Genomic DNA, 22,010 nt, shown 5'->3' on the forward strand with positions numbered 1-22,010 from the left:
GGAAAGAATCCAACCGTCCCCAGCACGGTGATCGTCGCCAAATTGTTAAGAATAAACTCCACACGGTGAAAGGTGAAGAGAGTTTATTATGAACCGGATTCTTCAGTGCCAACCACTAGAGTGAGCTCACCAACATTCTAAAGCGAGCTTCACTCCAACATTCCAGGTAGGAGGAACCAACGGGGGACAATGGCGGTGCAGGTTGCGAAGAGGGGTGTACCAAGTTACAACATGTGTCTTGTCAACTCTCCCCGAGGAATGGTTTGGACGTGAAAAAAAAGCATATTAAAAAGTTTGCAGAAGACTCCTGTCACCATTTTTAATGGCAAAGGCTGGTCACAAATAAACATTGAAATTCTTATAAAAAATAATCTGAAAAGGTGCAAATTATATTCACATTGTATTGTAGGTTTCTGACAGTGAAATCATGTGCATGAAAGCACCATAAACGCAAAACGTACAAAACATCAATTGCGAACATTTCCAAGTTCCAGTAAAATGTGTTTATTACAAAATGTCATTGCACAGAGAGAAAAACAATACAAAGCATAATGCACGTGCTTCCAGTGTATAAACATACCTTTTATGTGAAGCATTTTTTAACATTTTATAAACAAGTCCTGTCCCAAAAAGTCCTAATTCTGTTCACAGAGCGGTGTCCCAAATGGTGCGTGCAAAAAAATATCACAGTTGGCGTCAAGTCCAGAAGTGTCCAGGTAGAAGATGTAACATGAGTGTCCTTCCAGGTACCTAAGCTTTAAACTTCTTTCACATAATATCCTATTGCCTTCAAAGGAAGATGTCCTTTGAAGAATTACACTTCATGCCATTAAATGGAATAGAAGCAATAGGCCAAAAAATTGAGGCAATATTGATCTTGCATTTCTTGATAACAGGCGAGAACCACCTTATTTCAAAGTGCAAAGAAGAAAATGCAATGCAGGGGGTTTCCTGAATTTTAAAAGTATGCAATGTGATTAAAATAAAGAGGCCCTTCTTCCCAGAGAGACAGAAAGGACTTGGCATATAGCAGCATTGGTCATCACAGGACCACATGATTATCCCCATGTATGGAATTAACGTTCAGCTAAATTGCTGAACTACCCTGGTACTTGACAGTCGTTCATACCATCAATAAACAACCAATCTGCATAATGTATCCCCTGAGAGTGCCATCCCTGCAAAACATATTTACAATGAGAGCTTGCTTCGCTCGATACCAGGAACTGGCTTTTTTGCATAGTGTTATATACAACAGTCTAAACACGTAGGCATGCTTGACAGCATATGTTTAAGTTGACTCGCTAGATAGCTCCTGTTGTGTTTTTCTGTTATGTGCACACTAATTTACAAACTAGAGCACAGCTGTCCCATGGGTGATGCAGGTGACTGTGCTTACTTCCGGCAGATATCCCCAAGAGCAGCAAATTTAGGCCCTAGGTGATCCAAGAAGTTACTGTCCATGTCATCCGGAAATGTGAAGGAGTCAACGGATTCAATTCTTTCCAGTTCTCCTTCATAGGCATAAATGCGAGGCTTGTAGGCGATCAGATCATCTTCGTAGTCTCGTAGTCCATACAGCCTCTGGTGAGAGAAAGCAAAAGAGATGTCACATAAAAACAACCAATGAAAGTCAGGCGAAACCTCACAGTATAATGGACTAGAGCTCAAGCCGAATGATGCACAATTAGATACCTTCACCAATATTTGATGGTCCTCAGGGAAAATAAAGGGCTCAAAACATTTATATACTATGCTAGAAGAATAAAATATTTGCTTATCTGAAAGAAGGTCCATAAAATTCACTAGCTGGCTTCACTTTCATGTCAAAAGAAATCTATGTGAAGCATGGCTTCATTTTTAAGATAATTCTTTAAACACCTTTGTCAGGGAAGCCATTAGGAACAAAGGTGAGTGAAGCCCAAAATTAGATACAATCAGGTGATTTATTCTGCATTTTGTAGTATGTATTGTATCATGTGTGTAACATTGTATGGGAACTTCTCAAAATAAATTATTTTGACGATCATGATGTAAAAAGGATGACCCTAGCAACATGGGCAGAAGCATTCACTTGTGATCTTTCTGGGATTAAAAACAATGCCTTATGAAATGGAGGAGACTGGCCATGAGCCTGTATTACCATACATTCAACTGGTGCCTTAGAATCAGTGGGAAGCTGAAGGGTGCAGTTTTTAGATGACCTTGTTGCATAGAAGCCTTGCGGAGAAGCAATCAGCGTTTGCTCCGGTTAACTAACTCTATGGTGCTGATGTGTTTCTCAGTGGTTATATATGCAGTTACACCATGTGTGCAGGAACTCAGCAAATGTTCTTTCATTGAACAAGCACAAACAAAAGGACACTTTATGAAATTTAACCCATTAATCTTAGTCTACAGGAGTACATAGCATTGCTCTTCTAGCTACCATGCTTTACCTAACTTCTTTGCTATTCTAGAATCTATTTTCTTTGCTTAGATATTCCAAGGAGCCAGACTGAAGTTCAAACATATTCTCCTGCAGCTCAGTATTCATGAAAGACTTCATGTTTGTCCATCAATAATAAAGTAATTGTCTGTTTCCTAAGCCTATTGACACTTTTTGCCAGTCCACTGGATAAGTAGAAGGTATAATTCAGTTACAAATGTGTTAATTATTCAAATGAGTCATGTGCTATCATATGTCACATAAGATCAGTTCTCAATTCTAATAATTATGGGCACATTAGGATGGCGGGCGGACAAAGGGATGCAGGATGCGCCCGCCACTGTGGCAGGCGCATCCTAATGGCACACACGGGACTACCGCCCTTATGGCGGGCGGTCTCTTTTTTCGACGGGAAGGGAGGGTCAGAATTATTTGTACATAGCCATGTCTGAACTGGGGTGGCAGAGTGGGCTAAAGAACAGTGATGGATTAAACCCAGATCTTTTGACTGGGTGTGAGTGTTTGATTGATTCAGAGGCTCCGTCCATCACCACCCCCTTTTGTACCGCTTTTGGCCACCATAAGTGTGGCAGGGTATGCTCAGACGTGAGTCCCTTGCTCACTTTGCCACTGGATTCAAGCAAGCCGGGCTGAAGACGGCTGGAATGCCAGAAACCGGTCCTCGGAAGCTTGTTTCTGGTCCAGGGAAGACATGGCTTGGCAGTTCGGGCTGGACTGTTCCCATGAGGCACAGGGTCAGACTGATTTGCATATAGCCATGTCTAACTGGGGTGGCAGAGTGGGCTAAAGAACGGTGATGGATTAAACCCAGATCTTTTGACTGGGTGTGAGTGTTTGATTGATTCAGAGGCTCCGTCCATCACCACCCGCTTTTGTACCACTTTTGGCCACCATAAGTGTGGCAGAGTATGCTCAGACGTGAGTCCCTTGCTCACTTTGCCACTGGATTCAAGCAAGCCGGGCTGAAGACGGCTGGAATGCCAGAAACCGGTCCTCGGAAGCTTGTTTCTGGTCCAGGGAAGACATGGCTTGGCAGTTCGGGCTGGACTGTTCCCATGAGGCACAGGGTCAGACTGATTTGCATATAGCCATGTCTAACTGGGGTGGCAGAGTGGGCTAAAGAACGGTGATGGATTAAACCCAGATCTTTTGACTGGGTGTGAGTGTTTGATTGATTCAGAGGCTCCGTCCATCACCACCCGCTTTTGTACCACTTTTGGCCACCATAAGTGTGGCAGAGTATGCTCAGACGTGAGTCCCTTGCTCACTTTGCCACTGGATTCAAGCAAGCCGGGCTGAAGACGGCTGGAATGCCAGAAACCGGTCCTCGGAAGCTTGTTTCCAGTCCAGGGAAAACATGGCTTGGCAGTTCGGGCTGGACTGTTCCCATGAGGCACAGGGTTAGACTGATTTGCATATAGCCATGTCTGAACTGGGGTGGCAGAGTGGGCTAAAGAACGGTGATGGATTAAACCCAGATCTTTTGACTGGGTGTGAGTGTTTGATTGATTCAGAGGCTCCGTCCATCACCACCCCCTTTTGTACCGTCATCTCGGCAGAGCAGGCCTCCGGGAGAACAGGTACTTGGAGAGACAATGGTGGCTGCTCTGCCATGTGGAGCAGCTGGTAACCATGGCCTTGATAGAACTCTCCATATCCCCAACCTGCGGGAACCTACAGACACTCAGGCATGGAGCACACTTTGTCCCTGTGGTGGTCTTCCCTTTTCTTGGTTGGTGGAGCCCGGGTGAGTTGCCCCTCATTGCCCAGCGACCCGTGGGTTGAGAGTGGAAGCCCTTACTGTTACTGGAAGTGGTGGGTTGCATTTGCACCTGTGCTTTGAGAAGGTTACAGAAACAGATTAGCTGGCCCTCCTGGCGGGTCCTCCTTGTTCCCCTCCTTGTTGGCGGCCCTGGGTCCCGCCTCAGTGGACCCTGTAAAGATGACAGTCCCCACGGAGTGATGAGGCAACGTCAAACCCAGCTGGTGTCAGATCACTCGTGTCACTCTAAATTGGGAGGTAAGGTGGGTCTGGTGTTAGATTTTGCCACTCATAGCTGCACTTACCCCATGGATAGAGGAGATAGTGGACGTGCACCTGGGTTCTTCAATGGAGAAATACAAGACTCTTCCCAAGTATGGCAAGACCAACAAGTTTGCCTAGCTCCTTTCGCAGGATGGAAGCCCCACAACCAAATTAGTATCTAAACCTGAGAAGCACTATCAGCTCAGAAGAGGGCAACTGCTCTAGCACCAAAGCCGTACTGCAGGGGATCCATTTCTCCAGACGAACCCTAGAAACAAAAATTGGGGAAGTGGGCGCTGATGTAGTACTTTTATTTCAAGGCATTTCAACACAATCGACCATTTTGCTGAGGCGGGAAATCACAGAATGACCCTGGGAGACACTGTGAGCGAGCTCCAACAGACGGTCCAGTAGTCCCAGACTTCCAAGATGAAGTGGTGGCCAGGATTGAAGATGCTGAGGGCCGCTCTTACTGGAACTCCATTCACTTTTTAGGATTCCCAGATGTTGTTGATGGACCCAATCCAGAGAAGAGTCTGGTGTCCTGAATTTGTGATATCCTAATTGAGCAAGGACACCATGCACTCACGCAGCGGCTGTTGCCAGGTGCTCTCCGCTGATCCACTATGGCCGTTTTTCGAACTATCAAGGTGGAGATATCATTATTTGGACAGTTGGAGGACTGGGTGAAGTCAAGTATGAATCGTGCGCAGTCCTACCATGACGTATGTCTGACGTAGGGGATTACGGCAAGGAGAAGTAGGGCAGCCCGCAACGCCGCGATAAGGTAAGTGTGCTTTTATTTTACTTTAATTGGACAGTTTAAAAAATATTTTTTGCGGGGCTGGGAGGCGGGAGGGTTTGGGGCTGAACTCCACTCCGCTGCGAAGTTGGACGTTTTGCATGAACTTTGCGTTCTCCGCGGAGTTTGCAAAATTCTGCAAACTCCGCCAGCAGTTCGGAGTTCGGTGCCCAGGGTTAATCTTGATCAAGCTTGGGTAGTTTATTCCATGGGGTATTTGATGAAGGTTGGATGACAGATATTTTAAGGTGGGAGGTGTAGGGTAGCAGGTTGCTGGGTGGGCTACACTTCTCCATATTTCATATGTTCTAATGGCACACAGCAACACTATGCTAATAACACACGCACACCAAGCTCAGCACAATTGGGATGAATATCAACACTCATGCACAAATTAAGGTGCTGACCTGGAATGTAAATGGGCTCCTAGATAGAAGTTAGAGGGGGCAGTGATATGCAAAGAGACTCATGTCTAAAATCATTTTTTCTTTAGAGGAAACTCACCTGCTGGGCACCAAGTACAGATCCTTGAGAAGACAAGGTTACTCCAGAGCTACAAAAGAGGGTTTGGGAGGGTTGGCGATACTTATTCTTAGGTCCCTCCCACTGGTAATTACAAAGTCTTATACTGAGAGGGCCACTTTGTGCTGTTGGCAGCTTCAAAGAAGGGATCCGTGAGTTTTGGGCAAAGTGCACACACCGCCTACGGTAAAATGCAGCGGGGTACATCACTTACAACGCATTTGTTACAACGCACTACCATTACATCGCAACCATTACAACGCAAACCATTACAACGCATTGCGCTGGGGGGCGCTCTAGGATAGGGAATATATTTAATTTACTATCCAACACCTTCCCTGCTATCCACGGGGACTGGAGTTGGTATAGTAAATTAAATAATTCACTATCCAGCGCCTAAAAGCATTATGCATTGTAATGGACTGTGTGGTAAAAACCGCGTTGTAAAGGCATGCGATGTAAAAGCATGCGTTGTAGTGACACCAATCCAATGCAGCACATTGCAGGAGCTATCTGCTGAGATGATCCATGTTCCGTAGGATACGCTGATTTTACAGGGCGACCTTAAAACTTTGTGCAATAGGTCCTTGGACATCGCAACAGCAGCTCTGACTGTAGAACTCAGATGCTAGATAGATGCTTCACCTCTTTGGACTGTAGAGAATGAGTACCCTGACAAACTGAGTTTTACACATTTCTCACTTCTCACAAATGTAGCTCCACAATTGACTATTTAATCATGCCATGAAGCTGCTTATCACTCGCCCTTGCATCCGTCCAAGGGGCCTCTTCCACAACGCACTGTTTGAGATGTTCCTTAAAGGCTCACATCGAGGTATAGGGGCCAATTGGCACTTTAACGCAAGGTGGCTCAGAGAGGAATCCTTACAGTATCTGCTCTGTGATGTTATCAGAGACTACTTTGAGGTAAAGTTACCTTCAGTGATGTCCCCAGTGAGCCGGGAGCAAGCCATTAAGGTGGTCTGTGGCGGGGCATTTTTCACAGTGCACAGGAAAGAAAAATACATGCAACAGGAAATTGTTGCTTTAGAGGTGTACATTTTTTTAATTTGAAGATGTTCGATGTGCCACTATCTCTACTATCCTTAAACACTACAAACATCCAGAGCTTTGTGCCTCTTGCAGGCCAAAATCTCTGTTCTGAAAATGGAAATCAAGCTCTTAGCTAACGATTTAGCCAGAAGGCAGGCCAGGGTCATTAAAACGTTGATCCATAAAGACCAAAATGGACTTATGTCTTGTATCAGTACTCGTCATTGCTAATGTAGATTGCAGGTGACCCTTTCCAGTGTGGGCAATTTACAAATCACAGAACCTCTATTATTAATAGATTATCAGTTGGCTTTCAATACTGTCTACTGACTCTTCCTGTTCCAAATACTCTGCAAGATGACCATTGGTCTGAGATTCATAGTGTGGAAGCTAACTTTAGATAACAATGGTTGCATCCATTTTGTATAATTTGACATTGTGATAATTCAATGATGATGGGAATTATATACAAATATAATAAATGCTTGATATCATGTGACAGTCCTAAATAAGAGTTAGAACTTTGTTTTTAGTAAGCTGCCTGTGACGCACCTCATTGCAAGGCTTGCAGAAAGAGTACGTTTCCATGTTGTTATATTTCTGCCGGCTTGCATTAGCAACAGGCCCTGTAGGCCTCAAATGTATATTCAGCCACATCAACTAATGTAGACCATTGTGATTGCATTTGGGCATAAATGTAATAGTTAACTGTCTGGCTTTAGACACAGGGGGCTTGTCAAGTGCACATCGGGTGATTTCCAATGTGTTCTTGTGTAACGATGTACTGTAAGTTTCCGAGCACAAAATATTTCTTCACCACTTGCCGGACATGAGGGCCTAGACATGACCTGTTATGCAGACAATTTATAATAAAATGTTCTGGTCTGTGTCTATAAATGCTTGTGTTTTACTTGCTGTTCGAGCACCCAGCACCCATCGGAGGCTCCTGTGCATGGTAAATAAATTCTCTTTATTTTACTCAGGTGGTTGTGAGTTATGATTTTGGGTTCAACAGATCTTTTCAGTTTCCACAATAGCTTTTGTGTAGGCCCTGTTGGGTGGTCTTAGAGCATGTGCAAGGGTTAATGGGATACATTCCTCCCTCATCAAATACAGAACATGTCATGGTTGCTCCCTCTTTCCTCTCCTCTTTGCTTTGCTGGTGGAACAGCTGGCGGAGTGGATTAGGAGAGATGTGAATACATGTGGGTTCCTTTGGACAGATGATCAAGAAGATAGAGTGGGGCAATATGCTGATGACATGCTTTTGTATCTTCAGCATCACCTGACTTCTCTGCCATGCCTGACACAAATGTTGAAGATCTATAGCAACACATCTGGCTTAATGGTTAACTGGGGAAAACAATGTATGTACATCTGGCCAGCAAGCCAGCCACAGCAGCACAGAGGGCCCAGTTCCAGACAGCAAAAGGTAAGTTCTTATATCTGGACATACATATAACTTGTGACCAACAAGCAGCTTGGAACACATATATTGCTCTCACACCAACTAGGAGTCGGGTCTCCACTACTGCTTAATCTTCTGGGAAGGGAGACATTTTAGGAAACTGTCTTCCATTATTCCTCTACATACTACAAAATTACCCTTATGTATTCCCTCCACATTTCTTTCAAGTCCTGGTTTCTAAGTTATTCTGAGAGGGTAAATTTTGCATTGTGACGTACGCTAAATAGGCCAGCTAGGTGGACAAGGGCAGTGTGGGGGCCCGGACCTCCGACTCTACTACTGGTTGGCATAGACAATACTAAGTGGATACTGACCTTTGGTGACAGGCATGATTCCACTTGAAGGCTAAAGTTGGTTTCCCTTGAGAAACAAGGGACTTTAAACCTTCTATATTGGAGGCGATCTCTGGCCTCGCTCCCAGAGGTCACAAAACTACCCTTTCTTGTGCTGAAAAGGCAGATCTTTCCCATGTTAAAAGGCTTGACAAACGCATAGCACAGACCCCTCTATTGAAAGGCATGAGATTAAAACAGGGGACACAACTGGAGGGCTTCCGTGCAAGGGACTTGATCAGGATTTCGAAATTGGGAGATGTCTGGGATCATGATCACATTAGGGCATTCAACCATTTAGTTGAAGAATTCGACTTACAAAAAATTCAGTTTTCTAAAGTATCTTCAGCTCTGTCACAAATTAGACAGATATAAGAAAGGTTTAAAGAATGTAGCATAGCCTTATAGTCTGCCGTAGCACGCTATACCTGCTATTAAAGGCCCGCTCCTGTGTTAAAGGCCCGAGCCGAAGGCTAGGGACTTTAACAACAGAGCAGGACTTTAATACCCGGTATAGCCCTGCTACGAAGGGCTATAAGGCTATTAGAACATTCTGCCACTAAAGAGCAGAATGTTCTAACAAATAAAGCTTCTCGAAGCTCGAGGGGATTTAAATCCCCTCGAGCTCCGTGAGGCCCTTGTAAAGCATTGCTCCGGCCCCTAGAAGTAGGGAGCACTACATTGTCTTCAATGGAGCTCCCACCATTACAATGTTCTAATGGAACTTAACATACTTCAGACCAAACTAATGTTAGGCCCACTGGGACGTTAGGGGATATCAAGGCTCTATATATAATTCCTCCTTAACATCCCTCATCCATTCCAGGGCCTCAAGACTGCCTGGGAAAAAGATGTGGGTTAGATCAGCGACGAGGAGTGGTAGGAGGCCAAGATGGCCGCCCTGACACTCACCATTGCACCTAACCTCAAAATGATTCAGTTAAATTATTTGCATTGCATATATTAGAGCCATGATAAGCTTTGAAAAATGGAGAGATCCCCAAAGACTGATTGCACGTGCTGTGGCAACCCAGGGGGTGCCTTCTCTCATATCATTTGGACATGTCCTGTCATTTCTCCTGCTGCCAAAAGTACATGGCATCCTGCAAATCTGTATCTAACTCCTAACATCCTACTCCTGAGGGCTATGGAGAGTTGAGAGTATTCTCTATTTGAGAGTTTACTGACATGCATAGGCTACTTTGAGAACAAAAGTGACATTGCTAAATACTGAGATCTCCCGATCCCCCACCACTGACGGTATTGGCCAGGGGTATGGACCACTGCAGTAATGCTGAGAGGTAAATCTACAACTGCAAGTAAATTCCAGAAAATATGGGGCCCCTGGTCTTCCAGAATTTTAGCCACCGGTAACTGATGTGTTTGTGCTGCTCTTGTGCAGATTATGTCAATTTCAATGTGGGTGCATTAATATGTATCTATGGAGTGTCGCTCCTTTGCAGTTCCTGGTGTGTGGTTGTTCAGGTTATGACTTGTTTTTTATTAAAATTAAAACAAGAAACATGTGTAAATAAAAAAAATGTTCAGTTGCTGCCAGATTATTTCAACTCTGCCTTTACCTTGTTACTGTATGCCATTGTCTGCCTTTCAGAGATCAGATTGGAACGCGTTCAAGACCATAAATCCCTGTATCCATAGTAGCTTTGATCTGTATGTACATCTATTAAAGAACAGACCTTTGCATGCAGCACCAGCCAGCAGAGCAAGAGAAAACAATAGCTCTGTTGTTACAGATTATTTCAGATACAACTATATGCCTCTGCGTGTTTAGAATATGTACTCCATGTATCTGCTCACCTTTAAAGTGACAGAGTTAAAACAACAAAGAGTGGTGCTGGATACAACGTTTGTGACATGTTCATCAGTCACATGAAAGGCTAGCAGAAGGTCATTACTTTGTGGTCAGCTTTGCTGGCAAAGATAGTGGCCTTTTAATGCCTTCAGAAAGAGTAGAATGAGATAGACATCACTTGAATGAATTCCTACAAATATTTTGAGGCTGGTCATGCCGCAGGCAGGGGCGACTCTAGGCTTATGGTGGCCCTGGGCAGGAAGCGTAGGTAGGGGCCCCTGGAAGAGGGGGTCCGGGCGGTGTGGAGCACGGAGGCCAGTGAAGAGGGGGGGGTCAGGGTGTTTGGAAGTGGAACAGAGCCAGAGGCCACCAAATCCCTGCCAGGGGCCGCCACGCAAATATGTATCGATCCTCAGAGGATTCTTATATTAAGGATTTATATTGGTGTGGTGGCCCCTGGGATTTGGTGGCCCTGTGCAGGTGCATAGCTTGCACATGCCTAAGGCCGCCCCTGCCGCAGGGACTAGGCCTGGCAAGCCCAGGCAGTGCACGGAGGGTGGAACGAGAGGACACCAAAGCATCATTGCCCTGAGGGATGAGTTTTTGTAGTGGACGAGCTGAGAGGCCTCAAACAGTGGACTGCTGCTGGAGAGCACCGTCTACCAGCTACCCATTGCAGCCAGTGGTGTAACAAACTTGAGCACCCCCTGCAAAGTACATTGAGCCCCCCCCCCTCCATGCTCTGGACCCAGTCAGGATCTCTCGGGCAAGGCAAACCTGCCACCGGTGCGCAGTGCTGGTGGGAGCCCCCTGGAGCTCGGGCACACTCCGCACCGCGGGGGCAATTGTTACACCACTGATTGCAGCTCCACGCAGCAACAGGAATTATTTCCAACACACCTTCCTCTCTTCTTCCAACGCTTTCAAAGTTTTTAAAAACATTCAAGAAGTTCCATATCTACTAATAAAGCTGTTTTTCAGTTTTGCACCCCGCGAACAAAACTGCCTGAGGTATAGAATGTTTTGTGGAAATTTACACAGGGGAAAAAAGTTAGGGGGAGGCAAACCATATGTCCCACTTAAGCTTTCAGAGAAAATAGTTCTCAATGTTTTAACAAAACCCTTTGAAATTATTTCCCCAAGGCTTGGCATGAAAGTACATTTTCAATCACGAGGGTTGATTTTTAATTTGGCGTAAATCAGTTTAGTAGTTTTGAGACATTAGCATTTGAAATGTTTCGGCCAGATCTTAAAGTGTTTATATTTAGAAAAACCTTAGCTGTTAAAAGTATGAGCAGGAAGCTTGCAAGTTTTGCCAGTTACATTTGAATTTTCATGAACTATGATTGTCCTTGAATTATTTTACCCTCCATGTTGTCATAGTGAGTTTAAAAAAAAGTGTATGTTTGACATGATCAAACTAAAATTCACAAAGAAGGGGGGGGGGGCTCACTGAGCCCTGCCATTCAACAAAAAGTGGCTAGACAAGCTCCCAGGGTAATGGAAAAACTGAACAGTGAAATGTGTGAAAATTCATTTAGTGGATAATAATCTCACAATAATCTCACGAATTCTCAAAAATTTGAGAGCACAGAGCTGACGTTATGGAAATAATAGTGGACGCCATTTTCCAGAGCCTGCAAGTTTCGATGGTTTAGCAGCTTAGAAATGCCAAAAATATAAGGAACCATTTTAACCAAAACTGAAGGACAAAGAGAGTAAGGATGGATGAATAAAGGTAGAGGACTATCATTGTGGAATGGGGAGGGAAGGGAAAAATAAAAAATATAAAACACTTGCATACAGTACCCGTTCTAAGTAAATAGAAATTGGTGAGCTCAAGAGTTTCAAAAAATTAGTGAAATGAAAAAAAAAAAGAAAAATATGAATAAATCATCAAGCCTGTGGCTTGCCGCAGGGCTTTTTGGCAAGCACATATGTTTGGGCACAGGACCAGTCCAAAGGTTGTTTTTTCAATCTCAGACATGCATGGCCAAAGAAAATATCACCAGTAATACAAGGGGTGGTCCTGTGTCCAACTATTAGTGTGTCATTTAAAACAAAAAAAAGAAATTGACTGAAACAAACACATTTGAGACAATGTAAACGACTATGAAATTCACATAAAACTCCACAGTTACAGTGAAGTTATGGTTCCACATCCGAACCTAAAATCCCCCAAATCCACCAGTTCTGGTCCTCTACACAAACCATGCCTCCGGTCCACCACAAGTCCCATTTCAGTCCTGGATGGTGGGTGAGAACTACAGCATTTCCTCTCTGTCCTTGAGAGACAGACTCTGCCCTGAGTGCTAGTGGGGAAATTAGGGGGCCAATTTCCTGCAGTCTGATGTCCTAGTCCTTTATGTGGGACACCCAGCTGAAGGGAGTATGTATCAGAGAAGAGAAACCTGCCTCATCTAGTTTGGGCAAAATCAGGAAACTTTGCCTGACTGCTCAAAATACAAAATTTCCTGATTTGCCTTAGATTTCACACATCTGTATAAATAGTATGGTGTTCTTTAACTCTTCACTATATACACCATTATCATAAGCATATTGGGTTTCTGTGGATATTCGTGGCCCGTGAGCACCTCTGTGGCCTGTGCCAGGCACTGATAAAGGCACAACAAAAGAATTATTTGAAATACGGATTTTAACAAAAATATTGGAACAGCAAGCAGCACCTGCTTTTGTCATTCTATGCAGTCATCTTTTTTCACATTATGCAATCAATTTGGATTGATTAAGAGATTACCACAGAGTGCTACATCTCAAGCTTTATTTGTAGCGCTTAATTTGTAAAAAAATAATAATAAGTGCCAGGACCCTCACCATCTCAACTGAATACTTGTGATTTTATGGAAAGTCTGGCACTGATCCACCTTTGTGGACTAATGTTGGATCCTCTTGACCTAATCAAAAACTGTGGTAGTGCGCCTCGGTATCTCCCATCATGTGCATCTATTATGAGGGGCGCAGCAATTCTGTCAACTTTGAAGAGGTATATGCTTGTCACAGGAAACATGCGCAATTCGAGAAATTGCCAGCTTATTGACCACATTGTGCCCATCGATCTTTCGTTGATCATATTAATTATAAATCACCTCTATTAATTAGCTGAGTCAACTCTTCCTATAAAAACAACACATAAGCTTTTTTGTGGGAAATCCTTGACTACCCGTAATGCTCTTGTACTGACTACAGTGGCTAAATACCTACTAACAAATGTATTTCTGATGTTTGCCACAATTATAAATCTACACAGTATATTTGACTTGATAAGGTAGATCCTAGAATCTTAGGTGCTTAGTTGACCACGTGGTAGGCCATTCTCACTTTTAAGACTATCATCAGTCGCTTTAGGTTACCCGTTGGCCAACGGCCCATCTGGGCAATTCTGATCTTTCTTTTAGGATAGTGAGTTGCAGACATCAAGTTTAGCAAGACTGCGCCATATTGACTTTGTATTTTAACCCATTCCATGCTGAGGACGGCTCCCGGCCGTCCCACGTGATGGTGGGCATGTGCGGAGGACGGCCGGGGGCCGTCCAAACCATGGCCACTGTTTAAAATGCCCGCACCGCAGCGTTATTCGTGCCGCGGTCAACAAGTTAATCTCTTTGCCTCTGATGTTTTCAAACAAGTGGAATCTAAGTATGCATGCACTTGCAAGTTGGTGTGTGTATGTGTGTGTGTGTGTGTGTAGTCCCACTGTTGTCTTCCACGGATGACACACTGCTTCTTGACCTCTTTCCAGTTGGTCTCCAGCATGCCTTCAGAGTTTGCTGCATTACTGCACAGCAAACAATCTATTTTGTAAATGTAAATGTAAATGTATAGGCATTTATATAGCGCACTACTTACCCGTAGGGTCCCAAGGCGCTTCGACCGCTGTGAAACCCTTCCTGGCTTCCCTGAGAGATGGTCCCTTAATGGGTATCTCCAGGGTGAGACCAGGCATCCCCGGCGGTCTGGTGGGGCCGTTAGTGAAGATGAGGCAAGCTAATGCCCAGAGTTGCCGAGTGTGATCGCTGATCAGAGTGGGCACCGAGGCGAGAGAATTATCGAGTCCGCTGACCCTGGTCCAGAAACCTGCCGCGCCGGGAATCGATCCCTGGTCCCGGGCCGTCCTCTGCTCTCGGGTCTGCCGCCTCTAACCAGTGAGCCACACTACTTCACTTTTAATGCACAGTAAAACAATATGCAATCCCAAGAGGTATTGGTCTCTCAATAAAAAGCGCATTGAAGAGGCCTTTGTGTGGATCTAAGAATCTGTATTGTTTCTACGTGGTGCTGTCTAACAAAAATGTTGAAGCTAATATGGTAAAAAACATATCCAGGACTTGCCAAAAGAGCTCCAATGTGGGTGATCGGTGTGGGATAGTTGGAAGCAGATGCTCTGGTTTGATAAAGTCTGCCGCACATGACGTTTTCTGCGGGTCAATTTCTTTGTGCCTTTGACAGTCATTTCTATATTGTTGTCGAAGTACATTTTGAAAGAAGAGTAAGGTTTTGCATCTATGTTTGGTTAAATGATTTTCCTTTTGTGCGTCTACATGATGAAATGTTAAGCATGGTGCGTGTTACATGCTTTTTCTTCATTACAACTGAATTAAAATATTGAATTGAGAAATACAAGGAAAAGACAGGTATGCTGTCTGTGACATTGTGGAAATATCAGCTAAATGCTGATAGGGGTGTTGTGGCAAAACACAGCGTGCATATCTAGATTATTAGTGTGCCAACCAATGCATTGTGTAAATGTTGAAACAATCCTGACAAGTACACTTTTGTTTTGTTAAATCTAACATAACCTTGAACACTCCCAACTTGGTTGTTTTAGGGCCTACAACCATTACATGGGATTTTCTGAAACTGGTACACAAATCTAAATTGTATTTTAATGACACAAAATAATCTAGAAATGTTTGCAGACCTAGTGCCATTCCGGCCAAAAGGACAGTATCATCAGCATAGAGTTAATGCAGAAATCGGGCACCTTCCCACAAGAGGTATGTCCTATTCGCTCTTGGATACAGTGCTTTCTAGAGGCTTATATACAAGAATGCACCATAGTGGTACTCCTCGATTTAATTAAAAGGACTCTAAACAGTCTCCCCCAGGGTTGTACCTGACAGAGGCAGAAGATCCAAATGGAGAGCACCTAAAAAGTTAACAATACTAGACTCAACACGCAGAGACCGCAATGCTTCACACTTTATCTTTATTGACCCTTTCAAAGGCTGAGCTGAAGTCTATGAATGCTTGGTCACTGTGGGAGACAGCGTTTACAACGCGGTGATTACATCAAAGTGCCTTTACAAGGCGGTTGTTACATCGACCGCGATGCCTTTACAAGGCAAGTCATTAGATCGACTTGCTCTAGGGGGCGCTCAAACCTAAGGAATGGTATGATTCACTATTCCAACACCTTCCCAGCTGTTTTGCAGGCTGGAGTTAGAATAGTAAATTATACTATTCCTAAATCCAGTGCACCCCCTACAGCAAGTCGATCTAATGACTTGCATTGAAAAGGTATCGCGTTCTAACAACACAGTTGTGGTAACGACCGCAGTGTAAAGGAACGCAATGTAATAGCATGAGATGTAACATGCTATATTCGTCACTGTAGATTTATTGATGATCAAATAAAGATTTAACCATTGATCAATCTTTCCTAGTCCCGGTTTAAAACCTTACTGAAGATCTGAGATTATCCAGTTCACTATCCCTATTTAAGACGGTTGGCCTTTCTTGACAACAAGTACATTTATGGACTGAGACCAAGACCTCGGGACACCATGCCTGGCTGCGGCCTTGAAGGTGAATGCGAGTAGAGGAGACCAAAGTGCGACATCAGATTTATACAAAGCGCTACATCAGATTTATATAAATACACCGGGACCCCATCAAGGCCTGAGGCTTTCTTAATGGGGGTCACAGTAATCACGTTTCTGACTTCCTCTAGCATCACCTGAAGAACAGTTGCACCTGAGAGCTTAGACCGTTCATATTAAGTACACCTTTAATTTGGGAACAAGGCACTCCGGTATGCCACTGACTCTATTTTGAAAACAATGTGCAGGTGTAAGTCGTTCATTTTTGGAATAGTGTACGGTTGAATGATCTAAGATGCAAAACAACATAATAGCTTGGTAGCCAAACATTTGCCACCTTATAGGGCACAACCACTTTGGCTACATGTCTGAAGTTCCACATATTTGTACTTCAACAACGGCCACAACGCCACCAAGAAAACTTACGTTAGTCACCATTTCGCCCACTTGCTCAACGAAAGGGTCCTTGAGTGCATTTTGGTTCTGGAGTCTAGTCCCATATCTTCCATTCTACATATGAAAAAAATGCCATAGAACATGTGTAAGATAATGATGCAGCAGCAAAATATATTACATGTATGTACCAGAGATAATAACAGATGTTTTCAGAAACCCTACTCAAATGTGTGTGTAGGTAAAGTCAATGGATACATCATGTCTCCCCAGTAGAATCTGCTTAGTATCTAGGACTATGGCTGGGTGTTATGTATTGTCCATTGTAGAGCCTTGTGTAATAGTGAGCACGCGTGGGTATGGGGCTGAGGAGTTGCCTGGAGAGGATGATATATTGATGTGCTTCCTATCATGTGCTCACACTATCTGCCCTGAGACTGCCTATGTGACATTTATTTCTCACAGAAGAAAGTTAACAGAAGACAAAATACCTCCAACGAGAGCAGCACAGCTCAAACTGACGTGCATGCTGTACTGCAGCACTCTCACAACAGGGCACTCACTTGCACATGATGCTCTGCATGCATGTATGTATGCATGACACAATGTGCTTTGTCTTAGCAGAGTCAACAACTATCAGAGTGAGTGAGTGTCCATATGTTACACGCGTTACTTGAGGGTGTAATCAATACAATGATCTTGGCATGAAGCACCTTCCAAAGCATAGTTTATAAGATGTTTATGGGGTGACAGAGAGAGGAAGATGCACAGAATTAAGGTAGGATGCCCCACTCCTTAGTCCATCCTTGAAAGCAAACCGAATAACCCTTTTACTGGACTGGAGTGCTCAGTGACCGCGAAGAGATGGGGACCTATGATGCAAAGTGGACAGGAGGCTCATATTTGGTGACTTTAGATATGTAGGGGTCATGGGCAGCAGCCATGCAGACAGTAATACATTGCATCGTGTAGGGTACCAGTGAGTGATTCATAGGCTTGAGAGATCAGGTCTCTTTTCTTGAGGCCACGAGCCAGCCTTACTTCAGCTTTCTGAGTCAAATGGAGGTACTGATTGAGGAAGACTCAAGAGAAGTGTTACTGGTGTTTGGCCCTATGTGGGGCATTCTTTATTTAATTCACGTAAACAAGTTTCTATTAGTCAAGGATTGCATTTACCTGCATTCTCAAGCCTGGATTCTTGAACTGATTTCGTATGTAAACATACTATCATTTGTTCTCTAATAGCAGACCTTACATGAATGGATTGCTATCTGGTGCTTTCGTAAGACAAGGTGACACAGAAGCCTTATGGCGTCACCACTAGGTGGTGCCAACCAACAGGAAAAGGCTTGCAATTGTGCCTTTTGCTAAAAGGGCTTGGAGCAGTCCCATGTTAGAATGCTTTTTTGCAGGGGCCACTGAAAATCTTTTTGTGCCGAATGCAAATATACAGTGTTAATCTTCATGCTGAGGTGCTCAGTTTGCTCCATGTATTTCGCATAACCCTGAGAGAACAGAACTTACACTTATTTCATACAAGTTCTCCTTTTGTGGTGGTCTTGGTGATGGCATTCCTGTTGAACTCTGTAAAACATGTTTAAAGTTATTGGTTTTGTGAAACAGAAACAGGAAAATACAGGTGATATATTTACAGTCTATGAAACCCCAATCCGGCAATTACATTGGTATTCTCAGACAAAACATTCCCTGGTCACCCTTCGAGGCTTTGTAACAGCTTCCCATAGGATTAGAAGACTGTTGCCTGCCCTATTCTCCTTCAAGGATGACTTAAAGTCCCAACTACATTGTAAATATCCATATGAACATAAATATCACGGGGCATATACAAGGCTCTTGCGCCACTTTTACGTCATTTGTAACATGGGAAAAGTGAAGCAAAAGTGGCACAAGGGCCTTGTAAATTTTCCTCCAAATCTTTACTCAAGTATGTCACTACACACATAAGAACCCACTCAACTTCTGCCCCTCAATCCTTCCAAGTAAAAATCCTGGGCGTCATTTATGAGAAGTGACGCATCGCTGCGTGAAAGCAGCGATGCGTCACTTCTCAGTGCGCCCTCCTTGCGACATGATTGATGATTCATATTTACTAAATGATGCATCGTGTCGCAAGGAGTTACAGATACGTCAGTATTGCTGGCGTATCTGTATGGCGCAAAAGTGACGCATTGCTGGAGAGTGTCACAAAAGTGACGCAACTCCAGCAATGTGTCCTTTCACATGGGGCAAGCCTCATGTGAAAGGGGCTGCGTCAGTCTTACGCCTGCAGTGAGGCAGGCGTAAGATATTGAGGCATATGCGTCCTAGAAGTGGCGCAGTGAAATCTTATAGATTTTACTGCGTCACTTCTATGAACCATTCTTGGGTCAGAACGCCCCCTCTGCATACATTATACCTGGCGCGGGTATAATGTGGCGCTGGGGTTTACAAAGTGACGCATCTACCTAGATGCATCACTTTGTAAATATGGTGCAACAAGGCACATTTTTTACGCTGCTGATGCGTCACATAAAGTGACGCACCGGCAGCGTAAAAGTGACGCACAGCCTCATAAATAAGGCCCCCTGCCCATACAGAAGCTTCTCTCTCATCTACCGATTAACTCGGCACCTCCCCACACCGATCAACATCTTATACTGAACACCGTATTTTTCACAAAATGATCTGTTTACTATCGACTGATGTTGAGGTTTACACGAATGCACACGTTTTCTTCAAGTCGTTCTATCAAAATTGTAACAGAAAACGACAAAACTCATCTGGCTTGAATGCTGCAATATAGTAAGTGTACACAGGGTAGCAGCAAAGTGCAATGAGAGTGATGTAACAAAGCTGGAAATTCCGGCGCCCTTTGACTGCAGATATACTAGAAAATGAATGGCAATCTGTCCCTCCGCGAGGTGCCAGCCCTGTACTGTAAGAACTCATTGCCGTGGCAACAGACAGCTAAAAACACTAAAAAAAGACAAATAAATAGCATACTCTTAACTCAGCGGGAGTCTTATGTAAAGTCTAAGTAAAGATAATAGATGCTGGACCTGCAATGATTTCAAACACTTTCTTGTTATAATTGGCCAACCATACAGACAAGGTCAGAATATTTTTTTAAGGAAAATACCTGTAGGGGTTCACCAAAATATAACCAAGGGCGTGGCTGAGTCAGTGAGATTTGGAGTGGGGGGCGGGGGGTCTCAAATGTCCCAACTAAAAAGCAGTGGGCTGCAGAGTGGAGAGACGAAATGACCAAGATTCGGGATGAACTGTAGATGATTCGGCGGTGAACTTTGCTCCGTTCGCGGCGTTTGCTGAGTTTTCTGCACTCCATGCTCCGCGGAGCTCACAGAGTGCAGAAAACTCCGCACTGTGTAGTGCAGTAGAGTTTTTTCCCCGCTTGCGAACCGTAAGTTGGCGAGCGCGAACTGCCGCTTTGGTAGAATTTCTACTCGAGCAGCAGGAACATCAGCGTGAAAGGCAGTTCGCACTGCACTCTACCACTTGCAGAAACCCATGGAGTTTTTTGTCACTTCACTGAGTTTCGCTACTACGCCTAGGTCTGTTGAAGTGTTCTCATGAAGAACAGGGTTAGCACTGATCTGTTTCAGGTGGGCCCCGTCTAGAGTGGCACAGTGGGCAAAAAACGATGGATTGGAATATGCCAGTGATAACCAGTGGTTAGAATGTTTGCAAGTATTCATCCTATCACGTCTTGGGTGTTTGATTGCCAGTAGTATGCCAGGAAACCAGAGACTGGTGGGGATTTCTGAGTTTAGTAGTGCCATTGTTAGTGAGTTCTAAAAAGTAGTATATTCAACCAGTACATCTGTGGTTTCACATTTACTACTCCCTTGGTTAAACCAGGCGCTATATTTAAGATCCTGATCCAAAGGAGGCACAAGTTATAACCTCTTAGTGAAATGAGAATGTTGGGAAAACCGACACAGACATACCAGCCCCGACTCACAGCCCGCAATCCCAACTAAGAACCAAGAATGCTTTTGAGGGGTGTCACACCCCAAACAGCCACAAACACACCAGCTGAAGCAACACCCATTCCCATCCCACCTGGGCCTGGTAGTTCATTTTGGGATTTCATGAGTACGTTCATGTACAACACAACGGCCTTGACTCCCTGCCCTGGGTTCACTTATTTTAAATGCATTTTCTCATCCTGAACTCTTCTTTGTATATGCTAGAAGAAGCCTCGATGGTAGAGTTTCCAAATCGGTGCATGTGGGCAGGGCTCCGTGTTTCTAATTCTTAGCTTTTAACAATAAATGTATCAAGTGACTGACAACCCCATGTACTAAGCCCGAGTTGCAAAGAGAGGAGGGCATGAAGGCTAATTAATAAGACGAGCAGCGCCAGAGCAGAGCCATGGGAGAAGTGTGGCTCAATGGTTAGAGCAGGGAGACCTCGATGCAGAGCTCTGGCCAGGGACCAGGGTTCGATTCCTGCCCCGGCGGGTCTCGGGTTCAATAATTCCCCTGACTGGATATTCTCGCCTCAGTGCCTATTCTGACCATGGGTCCCACGCTGCACAACTCTGGGCAATAGCTTGCTTAGTCTCCACAACAGCCCCCACAACGCGAGGGATGCCTGGTCTGCACCATGGGGGTGCCCAGGAGTGGACTCTTCACAGGGAAAGCCAGGAAGGGTTCCCTTGTGGTATTCATACAAGTGCCGGGAAACCCACTGCGGGTAGCATTGTGCTATACAAGTACAAAAACATGGGTCTGATTTAACTTTAAGAGTCCATGCAGGAGCCAAGTCATGTAAATGTTTGGCATATATATATCGTGCAATAAAATGGGCTGATTCCCCTGCTGTGCTGAGCATTCCATTGAAACGGGTGTGGCCATGACGAGCTCAGCTCGTCATGAGCACCGGAGCGCCATAGCTCATGACGAGCTGACCTCGTCATGAGCACCGGGGCGCTGTACGCGCCCCGCCCCCCCAGCACAGCGGGGGAAACAGCCCCGCACGGAAGGGGTTAAGTCTTTTAATTTTATTTTAGCTCATTCCTGTCAATAATTATACTTTATTAAAGTATTCCCATGTTAGCCTATGGAGCTAATGTAACACAATGGGAAAATGAAACTGGTAGTTTTCCCTCACCAGGGCATATCAAAAATCTTTTAAAATGTCCCTGCTTATTTTAACAATGCACCCTACCCGGGGGGGGGGGGGGGGCCTTATGGTAGACGTTAGGTGTGACTTATATGTAAAAATAAGGTAGCTTAGTACCTTTAATTTCAAAGTCAAAGTTAGACATAGTCTTATTTTAAAAACAG

At 44.4% G+C, this 22,010-nt stretch overlaps 1 protein-coding gene across 1 annotated transcript in view; it reads right to left on the bottom strand.

Annotated features, from left to right (window-relative positions):
• Positions 1 to 480: 480 nt before the first annotated feature.
• LOC147706377 (cadherin-like protein 26) overlaps positions 481 to 22,010 on the bottom strand; it is a 290,718-nt gene continuing 269,188 nt past the window's right edge. Inside the window, exons 16-18 of the mRNA XM_086932875.1 lie at positions 18,223 to 18,282; positions 16,732 to 16,815; positions 481 to 1,584 (exon numbers count right to left, since the gene is read on the bottom strand). Of these exons, the coding sequence (XP_086789001.1) occupies positions 1,396 to 1,584; positions 16,732 to 16,815; positions 18,223 to 18,282 (333 nt within the window). The 3' untranslated portion in view covers positions 481 to 1,395. The remainder of the gene's footprint in view (positions 1,585 to 16,731; positions 16,816 to 18,222; positions 18,283 to 22,010) is intronic.

The sequence above is a fragment of the Lissotriton vulgaris genome, chromosome 7 (genome assembly GCF_964263255.1).
Source record: "Lissotriton vulgaris chromosome 7, aLisVul1.2, whole genome shotgun sequence".
NCBI lineage: Eukaryota > Metazoa > Chordata > Amphibia > Caudata > Salamandridae > Lissotriton > Lissotriton vulgaris.